A 19,973-nucleotide genomic window follows, 5' to 3' on the forward strand; every position below is an offset into this window, starting at 1 on the left:
ATTTTCATTCACTTCAGAATATTTGCTTTGTGTTTTTTTTTCTTGTTCCCCACCCCCTTATTTTTGCTTTGTGATATTTTTTTTACTCAGGTAATTTAGAATAGTGTTCTGGAATATTCTGGAATTTTCTAGACATAAAGACATCTGTATAACTGATCTGATTTTATTCTATTTTGATCATAGAATTGCAGTGTATAATTTTAAAACATTAAAATGATCGAGGCTAGTTTCTAGAATACACTGTCTTAGTTGATGTTCTTTGAACATATAAAATATGTATTTTGTCCTTGAGTAAAGTATTTTATATAGGTCAATTCAGTGACATTTATCATTTGTGGTTAAGTATTTAATGTTTTTACTGAATTTATATTTACATATTGTCAATTGTTAGTGAAAGATATTTTTAAATCTCCATCTATAACAGTATACATTTACTTCATCAACTTTTGCTTTATTTAAGTTCTTAGGTACCTTTAAGATTGTGAATTTTGCCTTCATTATTTTAAAAAATTTTGTTAAATTAGTTTTTATTTCTCAACATTAAAATGATATATACATAAATACATGTATATATAAATATATATTTTTGGTCCATACCCAGCAGCACTCAGTGGTTACTCCTGGCTCTGCACTCAGAAATTGCTCCTTTCAGGTTTGGAGAACCATATGGGATGCTGGGGATTGAACCCGAGTCTGTCCAGGGTCTTTCACATTTAAAGTAAATGCTCTACCACTGTGCTAATTGCTCTGGCCCTTAAAATGATCTTTTTTTTTTTTTTTGGTAGTTTAAGTAACATGGGTACATTAGTTAACATTTAAGGTTTTGATGAACAAATTACTTCACCTTCACCATAAGTGTTTAAGACCCTACACCAATGTCTAGTCACTTCTAACCCACCTCTATCTTCTCCTCTATTCCTTTCTCCCATTCTGCATTAAAAATGTCTTGCTATATCTTTTGGCTTGCCTTGCATTATTTTAAGAGCAAAGTTTAAAGTTGTCCCTTTCTTTGCATATTATATATTTTTCCTATGGTTGTTTTTAAATATTTCCTCTATCACCTTTGAATTATTATTGAATAAATTTTCTTTTCAACGGATAAATTCTAAAATTTCTCTTTCTAGAATTGTTGCTTAGAATATAGTCAACAAATACTTTTGTTTTCTGCAAAGTTTCCATACATCTTATCTATTGCCAAGAAACCAACCTGATTTATGAGAACTTCCAGTAATTGACTGAAGAATCATGAAAGCTTTTGGACAGTAGCATCTATTGATTCTACCAAAACAAAAAGAATAGTAAAAATTTTATTGCTTAGTAGAGTCAGGGAAATTCCTGAGATGTTCTATCAAGTTGAGTCCTGTTAGATAGAGCATAAGTTCTCATTTTCATGTGGCAGAATTAGTCTAAATATTTTTGGCATCTTTCTCATGAATAAGTTTCCTGCATGTGGTGTTGGAGTTCAAATCCATGATCTCACACATGCAGCACTTCTATTGGGTGAGTTGCATTCACAACATGAGTCAGTGCTCAGGCTTTTGCCTTTTGCCAATCAGCCCAGTTGACTGAGAATTGCCTTGAGTGGCATTCCAGTCTTCTGAGCATTGTTTAGAAGGTCAAAAAAATTTTTTTCAGTGGTTTAATACCTTCTTTAATAATACTTTTTATTTTGACCAAAGTGGATTACATATCTTTCACAGTAATATTTTAGGTACATATTAACATTGAATCAGGAGAATTCCCATCACCAAAGTTGTCCTCCCTCTACCCCCATTCCTAGCTTGCATTTCATATCTCCCACCATTACCCCCCAGGCTACTAGAAAAAGAATAATGCCTGCATCTATTTCAGTTAAATGTTGGAGATGATAATAATGAAAAGGATCATAGATCCTTCCTTTGAAAGCTTCTAGATATTTTTAAAAATTCTCTCTCACCCTTTTCCTTTGCTGCTCTGTGATAATTGGGGTCACTTACACGTGGCTGTGGTGATCACATATTTTTCTTCATTGCAGTACTCACAAGGGATCACACATTAGACTGCAGTTCTCACACACTTGGCCACAGTACAAATAGAGGTGGGATTCCTTTGGTTGTGATCTTTGTACACATGCTTGCTGAGGTTTGCAGCATTTGTTTAGGCACACAGATTATGGTAGTGCTTACCTTGGGATACTGTATTGTTCATACACATACTCCCAGAGGTTGCACTTTGCATTATAGCACTGATACTTTTATTTATTCCTGGTTCTCACTTGGGTCTTATCCATTTTTGTGGTATTTCCGCATTCCTGGCTGTAGTGTGATTGGAAATCAGTGTGGCACCAGACATCATAAATAGCAGATCTGCCAAGCTAACATAACAAAGCTAGTAGGATTGCACTGGGTGCACATAAGAACATAAGATTTTTGAAGTCATGACCATACATAGGCAAGTACCCTGTACTGTTTCTCAGGCCAAAATACTATCCAGTTTACAAAGTGATTTCGTATGCATTTTCTTACTTATTTTTTGTCTATGCAACTTTATTGAAGAGAAATAAATAGCAGAGCTATTAGTTGATCACTCATCCATTGACAATTTACATCATTTATTCAGTGCTATATTAAATAGTGTATTGGAAGATAGATTGACTAATAGCTCCAAGCCTCCTAACAATTTAAATTAAAATTACAAAATGTTAGAGATCCTATTTTGGATTACAAAAGATTTTGACTTCCAATTTTCATTCTTTGTAGAACATAACAGGCCATTCCTTTATTGGCATGCATAATATATATTACTTTTCTGTTCTGCCGAAACAGAACAGAACATGAGCCACCTCAGTTATGAACATAAAGTATATCATGTAGCCTCAGTTTTCTAACAATGGTAGCTTACATGGGATGGATGCTGCTAAACCATGCTGCGTCCTTGGATTTGACCACTGAGCCCATCCAGCTCCCACAGATGGTTTCTTCAGAATGTTAGAACAGTAAAGAATGGTTTAGTCTCATAACCAAGTTAGAGTGAAGACATTGGCCACATAATACACATGTTCCACTTTTTAAAAAATTCTGAATCTTGGGAAGTTGTTCTCTTGTAACTACAATTTTCTAAAAGCAATTATTGTCCAAAGTTGGAAGAACTTAAGCTTCTAAGATGAGTGTGTGAATGAATGGAGGGAGGTAAACAAAAAAGAAAATTTTAAAAATGAGGTCTGGTAGAGCAGCCAGATTTAAAAAAAAAATCAAAAAAGGAACAGTAATTTAAAGTTTATTCTAGCTAATGCAGTTTATTCTGACTTTAAGGTAACATCACATGGTGTACTTCTGAGTCCGTTCCTGAAATATTCTGTTGTACTTATCTGTTTTATAGATCTGTACAATCACTAGCAAGGTCATCTGGGTTTGGGTCACATAGCAGTGAACAAATGGATAAAAGAACTTTAAAAATAGTTAAAGCTGGAGATCATTGTGACCTTAGAATATCGAGACAAATGCTGTCATTACTATTAATATTTGCATGATAGATTCTTGTTGTAAATGCAACCTTAAATGGTTTGAAGGGTAGTCTGTAGGAAAATAAATTGTCAAAGAGAATTCACCACCTTCATAGGGGCTGTCATGAGATCCCATAATTGTGACTTGACAGTGAAACATATCCCCAACTGGACCTGCAGAACATTGTGCTGGAGGGTCATGGGCCAAATCACTAAGTTTCTTATTGATCCATTTTAGCATCATAGTTGCATGTGCTTGTCTGCTTCACACTATGCCAGTGTGCGCCATGGGGTGGCCTTGACTCCTGGTCTCTGCAGGCGGCAAGAATAGGAAAGGAGGTTCATCTTGGCCACACACAGGCATAAACGCCTGGTGCTTCCCCACGAGGCACCACACCGCTACAAAATGTCCGCTGATGGGCATTTTCTTATTTATCTTTAGGGTATTTGTACTGAGAAATCATACTTTTTTGCAAATCAATAAATATTGAGAAGGGAAATAAAAAGATGTTATAGCTAGTTATTTTCTAATGACAATATTGTGTAACCCTAGTATAATCATTTAGTTCCACAGAAAATATTTTTAAGTGAGATCAAGTATCTTTAAAATATAATAAAGTAAATCTACAATAGAATATCCCTTTCTTATACTTCTATTCCTTTAAGATTAGAATTAGATTTTGCAGGGTCAGAGCAATAGCACAGCAGGCAGGGCATTTTTACCTTGCACACTGCTGACTGGGTTTGATCCCCAGTATCATATATGGTCCCCTGAGCTAAACGTATTAGATTTCTTTTTTTTTTTTTTTTGACTTTTGGGTCACACCCATTAACGCTAAGGGGTTACTCCTTCCCATCCCTTATCCTCTCTCCCTCCTTCCTACTCTTTCCCTCTCCCCTACCCCTGCTTTTCTCTTCCTCTTCCTTTAAACCCATATGGTGAAGACTCATGAAGCTGGAAAGTAAGGCACATGAAAAAAATGCTCCACATCACTAATCATCAGGAAGATGCAAATGAAAATAACAATAAGGTATCATCTCACACCTTAGAGACTGGCACACATCACAAAGAACAAGAACAATCAGTGCTGGCAGGGATGTGTAGAAAAAGGAACTCTTACTGCTGATGGAAATGCCGCCTAGTTCTGGAAAAAATATGGATATTCCTTAAAAAATTGGAAATTGAGCTTACTTTTGATCCAGCAATATCATTCTTAGGGATATACCCTAGGAATACAAAAACACAATACAAAAATGCCCTCTGCATTCCTTTGTTCATAGCAGCACTGTTTACAATAGCCAGAATCTGGAAAAAAAAAAAAAACCCAGGTGATAACAGCAGATGAGTGGCTTAAAAACTGTAGGGCATTTCCACAATGGAATACTATGCAGCCATTAGGAAAAAATGAAGTCATGAAATTTTCTTGTACATGGATGATAAGAAGATTATTATGTTGAGTGAAATGAGTCAGAGAGAAAGGAAGAGGGATAAACATAGAATAATTCCACTCATCTGTGAGATATTAGGAAAATAAAAGATAGCATGAGGATGATATCCAGAGACCATAGAGATGCAGATTAGGAGGACCAATCCAGGATAGGAAGTTTGCCACAAAGAGCAGAGAATGCACTTGGAGTAGAGAAGGTTCTATTATGAGAGTGGTCATTGGAATGGATCACTCTGGACAAGAACTGGGTGCTAAAAGGGGAAAAAAGTGACATGTGTGACACCCTTTCATTTACAGTAGTGTAACTCACAGTGTTAAAAGAGAAAAGAGAGAAAGAAATAAAATACCTTCCCCCAGAAGCAGGCAGAGGAGGATAGATGGAGGGAAGAGGGCATCAGAGAGAGTGAGAGGGAAGCTGGGTGGCGGGAAATATGCAGGTGAAGATTGTTGTACATTGTCTGACTAACTCAATCATTAACAAGCTTTGGAGAAAAAAACTATTATGAACAACCTTGTATCTACAATGTTTTTTTGGTTTGGTTTTTGGTTTTTGGGTCACACCCAGCAGCGCTCAGGGGCTACTCCTGGCTCTACACTCAGAAATCGCTCCTGGCAGGCTCGGGGGACCATATGGGATGCCAGGATTCCAACCATTGTCCTGCATGCAAGGCAAACACCTTACCACTGTGTTATCTCTCCGGCCCTACCTATAGTGTTTAAAAATAATTTTTTAAAAAGAAAACAAAAATAAATCTTTTTCTGATGGAATATTGGTGATGGGAATGGACACTGATGGGATTGTTTTGCAATATTATATGCCTAAAACTCAACCATCAATAACTTTGTAAATCATAGTTCTTTAAATAAAAATATTTAAAGATTAAAAATAATTTTTTCTTCCAAGAAAGATGAGGCAATCTCCAGTAGAAGCAAAAACTGAGTAGAACTAGAAACTGAGGAGGCAAAGAGATGAGAGAAAGCAGAAACTGGGACAATAGGGGAGGATGGGATCTTTATATAGTAGTGGCAGGACTGGTGTAGCTGTGCTGCTAGTATTAAACATTTATTTTACTACTGTTGTAAAACTATGAAACCTCAATAAAAATACATGTCAAATTCCTCACTCCCCCAGATCTTCCAAAAAAAAAGAATTTTGCTTACATCAAAATCTTGCCTTTAAATATGTAACCAACACCTAATTAGGGGTCTCAAACTTGTGGCCTGCGGGCGGTTTGTGGCCCTCCGTACAACATTTTGTGGCCCTGCCCTAGAGGAATCTTGTTTTGTTTTGTTTTGTTTTGTTTTAGTTGTTTGGGTAACACCCCCTAATGACTTTGCACTCAAGGATCACCCCCACATTGCCTCCTGCAGCCTCCAGGTAAATTGAGTTTGAGACCCCTGAGACTGTCCTAAACAATGGATGGGTAAAAAATGAGTTTACAGGGGCCAGAGTGATTGCACAGTGGTAGAGAGTTTGCCTTGTATGTGGCCGAACCGGAACGGATCCGGGTTCAATCTCTGGCATCCCTTATGGATCACCCAAGCTTACCAGCAGTGATTTCTGAGCGCAGAGCCAGGAGTAACCCATGAGCGCTGCCAGGTGTGATACAAAATAAACTAAAATAAATAAATAAAATATAAAAGAAAAATTTATATAAAAATTGGCTTTCAGTATGGTCCACCCAAATTCTTTACTCATAATTATTTTTATAAGTAGCTTAACTATATACATTGCAATTTGGTTATTAGTGTTGAATTACCAATGTTGTCAATAATAGTTTTATTGATTATAGCTAGATTATTTAACCATAGGGCAACGTTCTCCCAAAGCACAGATTTTGAGCATTTTTAAAGTAATCATTATTGTATTATCCCTTTATAGAAAAGTTAAATATCTTTTCATCTTTCTCTTTACCTTAAATGGTTTACTTGGTTTTTCTTTTTTGTATTTGGCAGGTATCTTTACACAAGGACAGCTGGGCCTGGTAGATATCATCTTCCAGTATATTTGCTGTGATGAGATCTATGAAGCAATAAACATGCTAAGCAGTATGAGCTGGGACAGTATGGGACACCAGTGTTTTATCAGCATGAGTGCCATTGTAAATCATCTTCTTAGACAAAAGCTTACTTCAGAAAGAGAAGGTTAGATTTGAAATGTTTTCTTTATCTTAAATTTTTTCTATACAAATAATTTTTACTAAATCAGATTCTTTTAAGGACTTTTCTTGTTATATTAATGAAACTTTGAAGGGTGGTGAAGATTGAGATGTGTCTTAATGGTAGAATATATGTCTTAGATGTATAAGGTTTGATTCTTGGTATCTTTCTGTCTCTCACACATACACAAAGTTAATGCTCTGCTAAAACTGACAAGTTTAGATATCAAGTAACTTCACATTCATTAGTCATTGTAAAGTATTTGTCAACTTAAAGAACTTTTTGTACATACCTGTGTTGGGACTCACAATGTAGTCATTGTACATTTATGTCTAAGTTTATGTGTGGAACCTACTCAGATTTCAATCTTTGATCAAGAATTTCATGTATTCTTTAGAGTCTAGTAGACAAAGGACCCTGAACAAAGGTCCCTATTTCTCCTTCTCTTTAGACATCAATATTTTTCTCTTAGACCCCAAGTCCTTTGTCTAGACAACAGTTCATAATATGCATAGTACACACTTAATACTGTGTGTATGTGTATTTGCATGCACTTTTACAATCCAGACTGCTCCCTGACACTTTCATTTTAACAGAGTTCTGATATACCTTTCCCTTCCTCTTTTATGGATTTCCTTGATTTCACTTATTAAGTACTTTTGCCTATAAGAACTCAGATGATTATTTTCAAGAGAAATAAGTAATTTTTAGGTTTATTTTTTAAGGAAAAATGAAAATATATTTATCTGATTATGAGATAATAAAATGAATTATTTTCCAGATAACAAATTTATATTATTTTAAATTAATTTATATTGTATTTTATTGTATTTAAATTAATTTATTTACTATAAGCTCACCTATACATTCTTTTTGGGTGGGAGATTGGGCTACATACCTGCTCTATACTCAGAAATCATCCTGGCAGGCTTGGGATACTGGGTATCAAATCCTGGTCTATCCCAGGTTGTTCATGTGCAAGGTCAACGCCCTACCTCTGTGTTATTGCTCTGCCCCCAAGTTAAAGATTTTTTTTTTTTTTGGCTTTTGGGATACACCTGGAGGTGTTCAGGGGCTGCTCCTGGCTCTGTGCTCCTGGCAGGCTCCAGTACCATATGGGATGCTGAGGATCAAACCCTGGTCTGTCCCGATTCAGCAGCATAAAAGGCAAATGCCCTACCACTGTACTATTACTCCAGTCCCCAAACTAAAGATTCTTGAATTTGCACCTTTATTTCCAATCTTGCCAATACATTGACATGATTATGGGAAATCTGAGCTAACTTTTCCTTGGGTAATTTCGGGAAATTAGGGAAGACAGGAAATATATTAGTCATGTTATTTCGGAGACAAAATTTTTTCATTCTTTTATTTGCATGTTTCTAGATTTTATTATGTTTTCCAAAGTAAATGACAAGTTGTTTAGCAAGAATTCTATGCATAGCCTTCATTTTAGTTATTTTAGAAAAGAATAATCAGTAAGAACATGTTCCTTCAGGAAGTTTGCATCATGGAACTTGGCCCAACTCATAAGAGGCCTACAATAAATATTAATGCTAATTGAATGTGCTTTTTGGAATTGGTCCAACCCATCCTTGAAGATTCAGTATTTCTTCAGTGAAAAAACATCTAGCACAGTGTTTGACCCATAGTGAGTACTCAATGAATAATAAGTGCTTAAACTCAATAAGAAAAACAAAAAGATAGAATAAAGTTCTAATTTTTTAGGGTATTATATAATTGTGCGGTATTTTTGCATGCAGAGTTATCTCAAGTAATACATTTTTTAATTTACATATGCTCTCAAGATTGGATATCCAGTAGGAAAAAATTAAATAACAAAGTACTTAACATCCCTAAAGAAAATTGAATCAGTACACTCAATGTATAAGAGATCCTAAATTTCTAACTACAGAAGAAACATGGTTAATTAAAACTATTGGCTCTGAACAATGAGAAATTTTTAACACCCTAGTGAATTTGTATTGTACAGTGCTATATTGTAAGAAAGACTATTAGGGAATTCACAAATGGGCATTATCAGTTTCTTACTTTGACAAAGAATATTTCTAAGAATCCATATTGGAAAATAGAGAAAAATATGTTTGGATGTAGACTATTTTTTATTTTAATTTTTTATTTAATTAAAGAATATTGGTTTCCAAAGCTATTGATAGCTGAATTTTAGGCATATTAATCTTTTGTTTTATTTTATTTTATTTTTGGATGTAGACTATTAAAGTAAAATATTTGCTTGATACTGGGTTATCAGAATATGCACATTTTAAGTAGTTATGTTTTTCCTCCAAAGTAACTACAAAATACATTTCTGCAACGTTCAGAATTCTTTTCTATTGAGATTTATTCTATATTTGACATGGTAATTTGTTTTTCTTTTATTAGTGGAACCCAGTGAGCTGTTTTATTTGTAGCTATGTTGTAGTTATCTTTGAGATCTTCACTTCCTCCCTAAACATCAAGCTGGGCTATCTAATGAATCCTTAACTGTACTGAGAGTTACAAGTATTCCATGTAGGCTCGAGCATTTCAGATGTACGAAACATGCTGTCAAGAAAACAAGCAATGGCAAGAGGATCTGGCTTATTTTCACAATAGCATTGCAGCATTCAATTTTAATCTAAATTGACTGCTGCTTTGAAAGAAAATACCCCTAAAGTTCATCTTACTTTACTGTCTAGATTTGAAATTTAAAAAAGAAATTACTAACAGCTTAGCCAAGTCCATAGCAATTACTCTGATGAGGTATTTAATACTTTGAGCCCAAATATGTCTAAAACGAAAGAGTTTTGCTAAATAAGTAGGGTTGTTTTTATTTTTTTTTTTATTCAAAAGAGGGCATGAAGCATAAAAATCAGTAGTGTCTTACTGTGAACCGTAGTGTTCTCATACATAATCTTAGTTTTTCTATTCTGGTAATTATTTAACTTCTAGGTATTTCTGGGAAGAAATACAACCTCATAAGCATGTCTTGGTAAAATTGCCAACTAGGCAGAATATGCCCTTTTCTTTTAATATAACCCTCTGGTTTATCCAAACCTGCTCTTCAGTCCTTTCTTAGGAAGGTGTCAGTTGACCCAGAGCAGATTAGCATATATCCCTCCCAGGGGTTTTAGCTTTCACACTTTAACAAAACCAATAATCTTGTTGTTTAGAACAGGATTTAGAGAAGGTATAGGAACTTTCTCCTTTTTTTTTTTTAATTGTAAGAGATATTATTTGACTGCATTATTATTATCATTTTTATTTGCATTACTTAAAAAATGTATAACACTGATTTAAATTCTCAACGCAGATAGATTTCTCCTTTCTGCAAAAGAGTAAATGTTAAGCACACAGAGTTGATTTTACTGGAAATACTTGTTCTAACTGTGTTACTTTGATGAGTCACTGTTTTAATTACCCATTTGTGGTGAGAGGTTGGTTCATTATGGATTTCTTCAGTTTTGACAGCTTTTTGTTGCTCAGAGTCATTGTCAGCTTTGCCTCAAGTGAAAGTTTATACACAGGTTTGTTTTTGTACCAGCTGTCATATTTTAATTTCATCTTTCCTGCAACAAGCTCACATTTCATCCAAGTTTGCAAAACCTGACTGACTGCAAACATGAGTATTCTGTTGTAATTGAAGGAGTTTCACTTGTTTTAGTGCTGCTATGTTTGAATTCCACAGCACAGCTTGAGGCAAGCCTTGGAACCTTCTATGTTCCAACAAGACCACTCCTGGATGCAACTATAATGAAATATAGAGACCAAATCAGCAAATATGCAAGGAGATTCTTCCACCACTTGCTCAGGTGAATGATATATTTGAATTTATTTATTTACATGTTAGGTGCCATCTTATTTGATTAGACGACTATTTCAAATTCCTCTGGATAAAACAAGTCTCTTGATATTCTTTCTTTTAAATCACTTTTGCTTTCTTCTTCAGTATTTGAGTGGCCAGAGAGATACTAAGCAGGTAGAACACTTGCCTTGCACATGGTTGACCTGTGTTTGATTACTGAAATCCCAAATGGTTCCTGAGCACTGTCAGGAGTAATTCATAAGTGCATAGATATGGAGTATTGAGCATTGCCAAATATGACCCAAAAACTTTAAAAGAAATCAATATTTTTAGGGCTTTTTAGATAATCAGGGTTCACTTTAATATAGTGTACCCAATAATATGATGGTTTAACATCAGCTGTGTAAAGTACATTTTGAAACATTAATTTCATCAAGCTTCTAGAACTATAGAGATATTTTAGTCTTAACTGAAATTTTATTAAAAGTTTGATTATTCTTTTGCATAAGCTATTGATTGGCTTTTATTTCATAATTACTGTTATTCACTCATAAATATTCAAGTTGCATTCTTAACTGTGTCTCACTTCCTTTGCTTTAAAATAACTATGTTTATATAACATATTCCATTTATATGAAGTTGAAAATGAGTGGTTGGAGGATTAATAAATAAGTGTATGAGTAAGACTGGAGAGATACAGAGTTATAGGGTGCTTACCTTGCACATAATTGACTCATGTTTGATTCCCAATATCCCAGATGGTCCCCTGAGCACCTCAAGGAGTAATTCTTCAGTGCAGATTCAGGAGTAACCCCTAAGCATCCCTGGGTATGGAAAAATAAAAAGTATGGATAGATATTGGTAGAGAGATAGTAGACAAAACAAGACTGACTGTATGAATACATATAAATATATAAATACTATAATTAAAAACAAGGAAATGATTGCAAAAAACTTGGATAGTGTCAAATCATAAAGAAAAAAATAATAGGAACAGATGTGCAGGAATCTCTAAAGTTTTCACAATTTCTTGCAATGGAGAGGTTATATAATAGAACTCATTACAAATTATTCTGTTAGCTGATACATATGGTATAATTTATTTTCCAAAATAGAGTCATGTAATATTCAGTCACACATGAGTTTGTATTAATGAGTTGACTTTACTAAACCTCTATTTGATTGGTTGCCAAGGGAACAAATCACAGGATTAGAGGGTTGGAACTTTTAACCTCATCCTTAGAACCGGGTGGAGAAAAGGGCTGGAGGTTGAATTAATATCAGTAGTCACTGATTGAATCAGTCATGCTTATGTAGTGAAGCCTCCATTCAAACCAAAAAGAGGGCTTCTTGAGGTGGTAGGAAGATGGTGCATTGGATAGGGCATGGAAGCTTCATTAGCCTTCCCAGTTCTGGCCCTATATATCTCTTGGTCAGACTGTATGTAAGTAGCCTTTAAAATATGTTTTGAACTACTGACAAGAAAACTGTTTTCACAGTTGAAGTTGAAGTTTTTGGTTTTCTCCGAATCTAGCAAGTTATAAAGCCTACAGAGGGAGTAGTAGGAAAGTCCAATTTGAAGCTAAGACAGACAGAATTGTGGGTGAAATATTTAGCCTTTAACATTTGGATCTATACTAACCCTGGTTTGTATCAGAACTGAATTGAATTGGATAATGTAATTGTAAACATAACAACAGATAGCGTCACTTAAAAAATCATCGAGGTTCTATGCCTGGTACTAGACAGAGACTAAATATGTACTTTTTCTTATAAATCACAGTATTGCAATAAACAAGAAGTACATACAGTTTTCCCTAAACTCTCCAGATGATAGTTGCTTACCTTTTGCTTCTATGAAAATGAATAGTTCTCCAGAAATACTAAATAAGGAAGTTTTAAAAACCTTTATAAACAAATATAAACTGTAGAAGGAATTTCTAAATATTGACAAAATAAAAATCTGGACATTTCAAATGAGTGGTGCCATGTATGAATCTAATTTTACTCATATAAATAAAAGGTTAAAATATAAATTAAAAATAATAAAAAACTAAGATGTTGAAGGATAAATAAGTAAGTAGTGATTTAAAAAACAATATTACAAGTGATAGTATTTTTTTATCTTTACTGTGGGGGGGAAAATTTTGGGACTGCTATCAGCTGTACTCAAGACTCATTCCTGTCCTCAGGGATCATTACTGGTGGTCCTTGGGATCCACGGATGGTGGCAGAGATTAAACTGGGTTTATTATGTACAAGCAAGCACCTTGATTTTTATACTATCTCTACAACTTCTTGTATGGAAAAAAATTTTCTTTTTGGCTTTTGGGCCACACCCGTTGATGCTCAGGAGTTACTCCTGGCTATGTGCTCAGAAATTGCTCCTGGTTGGGGGGACCATATGGGATGCTGGGGATCGAACCAGATCCATTCTGGATTTGGCCACATGCAAGGTAAATGCCCTGCCACTGTGCTATTGCTCCGGCCCCTGCATGAAAACTTTAATAACATTTTATAGAAAATATTTCTATTATATTGGAGTTAATATTTGAACTTAGATTTAATAAAAAAGGATAATCCTTTAGGATTGACTCAACATTTTTCTATAATTAGTTATACTAGTGAAATAAGTTCTTATATCTAGCTTACATTGCCCCTCTTCTTTTTCAAATATTATGTCTAAAAATAAAAAATTTGTTTGGGAGATAGCTCATGGATTGGAAGTACATGCTTTCCATGATGGAGTCCCTCATTTGATTTCTGGCACCACGTGATCTCCTCAAATAGGGAGTAACCCCAAAGTATCACTGGGTATAGATAGCCCTAAAGCCAAAATTAATTCATCAAAAATGAAAATAGGTAAATAGTGAATTATTAAAAGGAAAACCATTTTGGAAATGTTACTATAACAACAATTCCGATCCATTTGAACCACTATATTTGTTTTTCAATTCTGCTATGCAGTTGTGACAGAAAAAGATTGCATTCATTGTAGACTGGAGCTCAGTATGAGGATATCTGGCTTATTAGACATCATTTTCAGTAGACGAATCTCAAAACTTTTCTTCACCCTAGTCATTAGTTATACCTTTTATTTATAATAAAATATTGGTTTTTTTTACCTAAATTCATAAATTCACATTCAATGTCTATTTAGAACTTACTGTCACTGTCTTGTTCTCTAACATATAATTAGTTCTGTCTTCTCTCTTACTCAATAATGAATGTCTTAAGGTTATGGTAATAAGTCACATTTATAAGTGACTGAACTGTCTGTAGACCTGAAGTTGTCTATGTAATTAATATAGTAGTTGACTTCAAACCCCAGACAGACCTTCTATGAGGACATCATCATGATTCTTCTCAGGTCTGATTTTTCTTTTGTTGGGTGAAATAAGAGGGATTGATAGATATTAGGATATGCCCACATTCACAATATTAAATTATTTGTCTTTAACTGCATTTACCTATATGACCTGGCAACAATCATTACAAATGATGACGTTGCAGGAGTTTATTACAAACTTTCAGTTATGTTATAGGTGTGAGCATAGCCTTTACCAATATGATAAGCTTTAAAAATCTTTTCAGTGCATAGAAAAGGACATGTATACTATATACAGTGTGGCTTGTAAGAGAGATTTAATTATTTGTTGCTTTTGACACTTGTAAGACTTTATAAGATCTAGGAGAAATTCTTTTTCATTAGTCAACCATTTTGAGGTCTGAAAAGGAACATGTAAAAAATTACAGTTAGCAATTTAGTAGATTAAGACATTGGCAAATATCTTAAATCAAAGAAATATCTTAATGTATAAAATCTTTGATTCAGTAGTAAATTTCAAATTGTCTACCTTAGGTACAATGCTTGTTTTCTTTGTATATGATAAGTATGGATATATATTTAATCTTTGCCTTATATATTTGAAATGAACAAAACACAAAAAAAATGAAATACCTCATTTCTTTTTTTCTTTTTCTTTCTTTCTTTTTTTTTTTTTTTGTTTTTTTTTTTTGTTTTTTGGGCCACACCCGGTGACGCTCAGGGGTTACTCCTGGCTATGTGCTCAGAAGTCGCTCCTGGCTTGGGGGACCATATGGGATGCCAGGGGATTGAACTGCGGTCCATCCTAGGCTAGCGCTAGCAAGGCAGACACCTTACCTCTAGCGCCACCATGCCGGCCCCACAACCTCATTTCTAACTGCAGTTAAATATTCTAATATTCTATCTCTTAGATAATACAGGGTAGTACCATTCATTTCTATTTTTAAAATTCTCCTACTTTTCCTTATCCCTATTGATAACCATCCTCAAGAAAGTATTCAGCTTGCTGTACATTTTAATCCTTATAAACTATATATTTATTTAATGTAATGAGATAATTATATATATGTACTTGAGCTTTGTTAATACCTGGATAATTAAGGAAGATCTATCTAAATATTAGTGAGTAATTGTATTAATTTTCTTCAAAAAATAATGTGTGGGGGATTCAGCAGTGCTGAAGAGATTCATAATAGTTTGAATATTTTGAAACCATTTTAATAAACATTTTGACCACAAGTGGTTACTTTAATGCAATAATATGTAATTATATTTTACAGTTCTTTCATAGATTTTTGTTCTTGTTTTTTGTTTGGGAGGCCACACTCAGAGTTACTTAGGGGTTATTCCTGGCTCTGTGCTCAGAAATTACTCCTGTCAGCTTGAGAGACCATGCAGGATACAGGGATCAAACCAGGTTGGCCATGTTCAAGGCAAACGTGCTACATGTTGTGCTATCACTCTAACCCCTCTTTTATTTTATTTTGTTTTTTTTGGTTTTTTAGTTTTTGGGTCACACCCGGCAGCGCTCAGGGGTTTCCTAGCTCTATGCTCAGAAATCACTCCTGGCAGGCTTGGGGGACCATATGGGATGCCAGGATTCGAACCACCATCCTTCTGCATGCAAGGCAAACACTTTACCTCCATGCTATCTCTCCAGCCCCTAGTCCCTCTCTTATAGGTGTGAGAAATACAAGTTACTTAAACTCAAAGACCTCCCATTTACTTAACTTTTCTAATCTATAATATTATGTATTATCATTAGAGGTTTTCAAGACAACTGTTGAAGTAAAAAGCTATTTAGAACAGATTAGAGAAGTAATATACATGAACTGTTTTATAATATAAATATCATTGCCCTTTTTGTGTCAAAAGCATAAATCCACATCATACTACATAATAATTAATTTAATAATTCCATTTATAGTCATGGAATTTTTCCAATATTTTGCTACCAATAACAGTTATGAAATAATCACATTCATAAATTGATGAGATAAATCATAGATCATAAATGAATATATTATTTATTTGTTTGACTGTATTCTGAGAGTATTCCTATAAATGTAACTACCAAGTAAAAAATTTTTTACGGGGCCGGAGAGATAGCATGGAGGTAAGGCGTTTGCCTTTCATGCAGGAGGTCATCGGTTCGAATCCCGGTGTCCCATATGGTCCCCCGTGCCTGCCAGGAACAATTTCTGAGCCTGGAGCCAGGAATAATCTCTGAGCACTGCCGGGTGTGACCCAAAAAACACAAAAAAAAAAAAATTTTTTACTTTTTGGTGGGGAGGGGTGTTGGAGCTATACCCAATATTATTCTGGGATTTTCCCTGGCTCAATGGCTAAAGCACATGTCTGACAAGCCTACGGTTCCTAAAAGAGTATGTTCACATTTCTTACTTAATGAATTCTAAATTTTGCCAAATTTTTCAGAAGTACATAATAATGGAAAATCAGTATAAGTCATACAACAATGGTAAACATAAAGTCAACATTCAATAAAATTTATAAAAATGTTTAATACAATAGTATTCAAAATCATCATAGGCAATAAATGAACCTTATATAATATGAAATGTATTTCTGTGTGTGGTTGGGAGGATGGGAAGATCTAATATCATTTGGTTACAGTGCTTTGCTTTAAACTAATATCTGTCTGGGATCATTTTCTCTTTCTTTGAATTAGATAAACTTAATTAGAGGAATCTGAGTCATGGCTCTCATAACATAAAAAAATGTTGATGCTTTGATTAGTCTTTCCTTTAGGAGAGAAAGAGCTACTCTAAGAAAACCAATACAAAGTCATCAAATGATGTTTGGTTCAGTTCTAGTCTACCTTAATGTACTATAAAATGGGAATCTAAATTATTTTCTGGTTCTCAGTTTCATCAACTTTTACATGAAGATAAAATTGTATATCTTCTGGGGAATTTTTTTCAAGTTGAAATATTTGAAAGCTTTTGGTAAAAAGTAGTTGAATAGTATTTTAACTTTTATGTTAGTCATAGTATATTCTTGCAATTCTGTAGAGGTACTTACAGCAAAGGAACTTCCTAAATCATTATTAGATAAAGCATATCACTCATTAGAATACAGGAGCTGGGGAGACTTTCTAAGTTAGTATATTATCTCTTATTTATGCATTCTTCCATATCAGTGATGAGGTGATAAATTCAAAATTGTGCTAACTGGTTATTATTTTAATTTAACCCTTATAACAACCTATTTAAATAGGTTATTTCCCCCATTTCAAGTCTCTACATGTCCTGAGACCTTTACTTTTACTTCAGATGCCAACACTGATTGTAAAATACAGGGCAGCAAATTATAACCTTCCTCATTTTTGTAAATAAAGTTTAATTGGAACATGACCAAGTTTATATGTTTAAATACTAACTATATTTGCTTTCATCTTATAGTACCAGAGTTGAGGCTATGTATATATCACAAGTCTAAAGTATTACTAATGATCCTTTATAGAAGTTTGCCAATCCTTGGTGTGAAATAAATAGCAATAGATATGAAAATTGTTTAAAATGCAACCTGATGGACTGAGCAATAGTACAATGCTTACCTTGCATGCAGCCAACCTGGTTTCTATCTCTGGCATCCCATATGGTCCCTCAGCCTTGCCAGAAGTGATCCCTGATCCCTGAATACTGCTAGATTTGACCACCAAAAAACTAAACAATTAAAATAAATACAGCCTGAACACATTAGAAAAGGGTAGAAATATATGGATTACATTTATAATGTTGTGTTAAATTGAGAAATAAGAAATAGTTGATAAAATTAACAGACTTCATTGAGTCTAGCACTAAGAGGTTAAAATTTTTATTATAGGAAGAGATCACATTGATACATCGAACACAATATAAATGTATTTATACTGTTTAAGATTGTTTTCATTATCTATGGACCACTTCAATGGAGTAAACCTTGAAGAATATATTGGCCACATTAAGATTGTATCAAAGATTTGCCCCTTTTCAAAAAAAAAATTTTTTTAGAATTGTCTGTGTAGTAGGAAATTTAGTCTGATTTGTTTTTGTGGTACCAGCCCAAGTATACAGCCACTGTGTGTTCAGTTGACTTCATGCATGAAGCATGAGTTCATGCATGAAGCATGAGTTCATACATGAAAGCATTAAATTCCTGGTTTACAGTAGTGGGAAAAGGTGACAGTCAAGGAATAAAGAGCTTAAAGAAATTGTATAAAAGATGGCAAAAGGGCATCTTTGCATATCAGGTATTAGGTTATTTTTTAATAGCAGCCAGGGATTTAACTCAGTGGTAGAACACTCGATTGCTTGTGTGAGGCCCAGGGTTCTATTCCTGGCACTGCAAAAAAGTAAAATAGGACCCGGAGAGATAGCACAGCGGCGTTTGCCTTGCAAGCAGCCGATCTAGGACCAAAGGTGGTTGGTTCGAATCCCGGTGTCCCATATGGTCCCCTCTGCTTGCCAGGAGCTATTTCTGAGCAGACAGTCAGGAGTAATCCCTGAGCAATGCCGGGTGTGGCCCAAAAACAAAACAAAAAAAAAGTAAGATAATAAAACACAAATAAAATAGTAGCAACCCCAAGGTTACAGTTAGTATAATTTTTTAATTTTTTTTATTATTTTTGGTTTTTGGGTCACACCCGGCAGCGCTCAGGGGTTACTCCTGGCTCTAGGCTCAGAAATCGCTCCTGGCAGGCTCAGAGGACCATATGGGATGCCGGGATTCAAACCACCGACCTTCTGCATGCAAGGCAAACGTACCACCTCCATGCTATCTCTCCCGCCTCAGTATAACTTTTTTTTGTTTGTTTTGTTTTGGTTTGGTTTTTCGGCCACACCCATTTGATGCTCAGGGGTTACTCCTGGCTAAGCACTCAGAAATTGCCCCTGGCTTGGGGGGACCATATGGGACGCCAGGGGATCGAACTGCAGTCCTTCCTTGGCTAGCGCTTGCAATACAGACACCTTACCTCTAGCGCCACCTCGCCAGCCCCCAGTATAACTTTTTTTTTTTTTTTGTGGTTTTTGGGTCACACCCGGCAGTGCTCAGGGATTATTCCTGGCTCCAGGCTCAGAAACTGTTTCTGGCAGGCACGGGGGACCATATGGGACACCGGGATTCGAACCGATGACCTCCTGCATGAAAGGCAAACGCCTTACCTCCATGCTATCTCTCCGGCCCCCCAGTATAACTTTTTAATTAAAACTTTAATTTGGTACCGGAGAGATAGCATAGAGGTAAGGCGTTTGCCTTGCATGCAGAAGGACAGTGGTTCGAAGCCCGGCATCCCATATGGTCCCCCAAGCCTTCCAGGGGCAATTTCTGAGCCTAGAGCCAGGAGAAACCCCTGAGCACTGCCGGGTGTGACCCAAAAACCAAAAGTAAAATTTAATTTTGGGGGGCCGGAGCGATGGCACAGTAGTAGGGCATTTGCCTTGCACACAACTGACTCAGGACAGACTATGGTTGGATCCCGCAGTGTCCCATATAGTCCCCCAAGCCAGGAGCAATATCTGAGCTCATAGCCAGGAGTAACCTCTGAGGGTCACCAGGTGTGGTTCAAAATATAAAAAAACTTTAATTTGGGTCATTATCATGCTTACCTTAGGCGCCAAATGATAGTACAGTGGATAGGACGTTTACCTTACTTTCAATATCTGGCATCACATAATGGCCATCAAAGCCAAACAGTAATGATTCCTGAGTGCAGAGCCCTTCTGAGTGTGGCCCCAAAAAAGACTCTTG

At 35.2% G+C, this 19,973-nt stretch overlaps 1 protein-coding gene and 1 pseudogene across 1 annotated transcript in view; one reads left to right on the forward strand and one right to left on the reverse strand.

Moving 5' to 3' along the window:
- Positions 1–19,973, forward strand: part of WDPCP (WD repeat containing planar cell polarity effector) — a 288,768-nt gene that overhangs the window by 173,703 nt on the left and 95,092 nt on the right. The window contains exons 11-12 of the mRNA XM_049784760.1: positions 6,886–7,074; positions 10,778–10,901. Of these exons, the coding sequence (XP_049640717.1) occupies positions 6,886–7,074; positions 10,778–10,901 (313 nt within the window). The remainder of the gene's footprint in view (positions 1–6,885; positions 7,075–10,777; positions 10,902–19,973) is intronic.
- Positions 3,297–3,725, reverse strand: LOC126024362 (ubiquitin-conjugating enzyme E2 D3-like; annotated as a pseudogene).

The sequence above is a fragment of the Suncus etruscus genome, chromosome 12 (assembly GCF_024139225.1).
Source record: "Suncus etruscus isolate mSunEtr1 chromosome 12, mSunEtr1.pri.cur, whole genome shotgun sequence".
Taxonomy (NCBI): Eukaryota; Metazoa; Chordata; class Mammalia; order Eulipotyphla; family Soricidae; genus Suncus; species Suncus etruscus.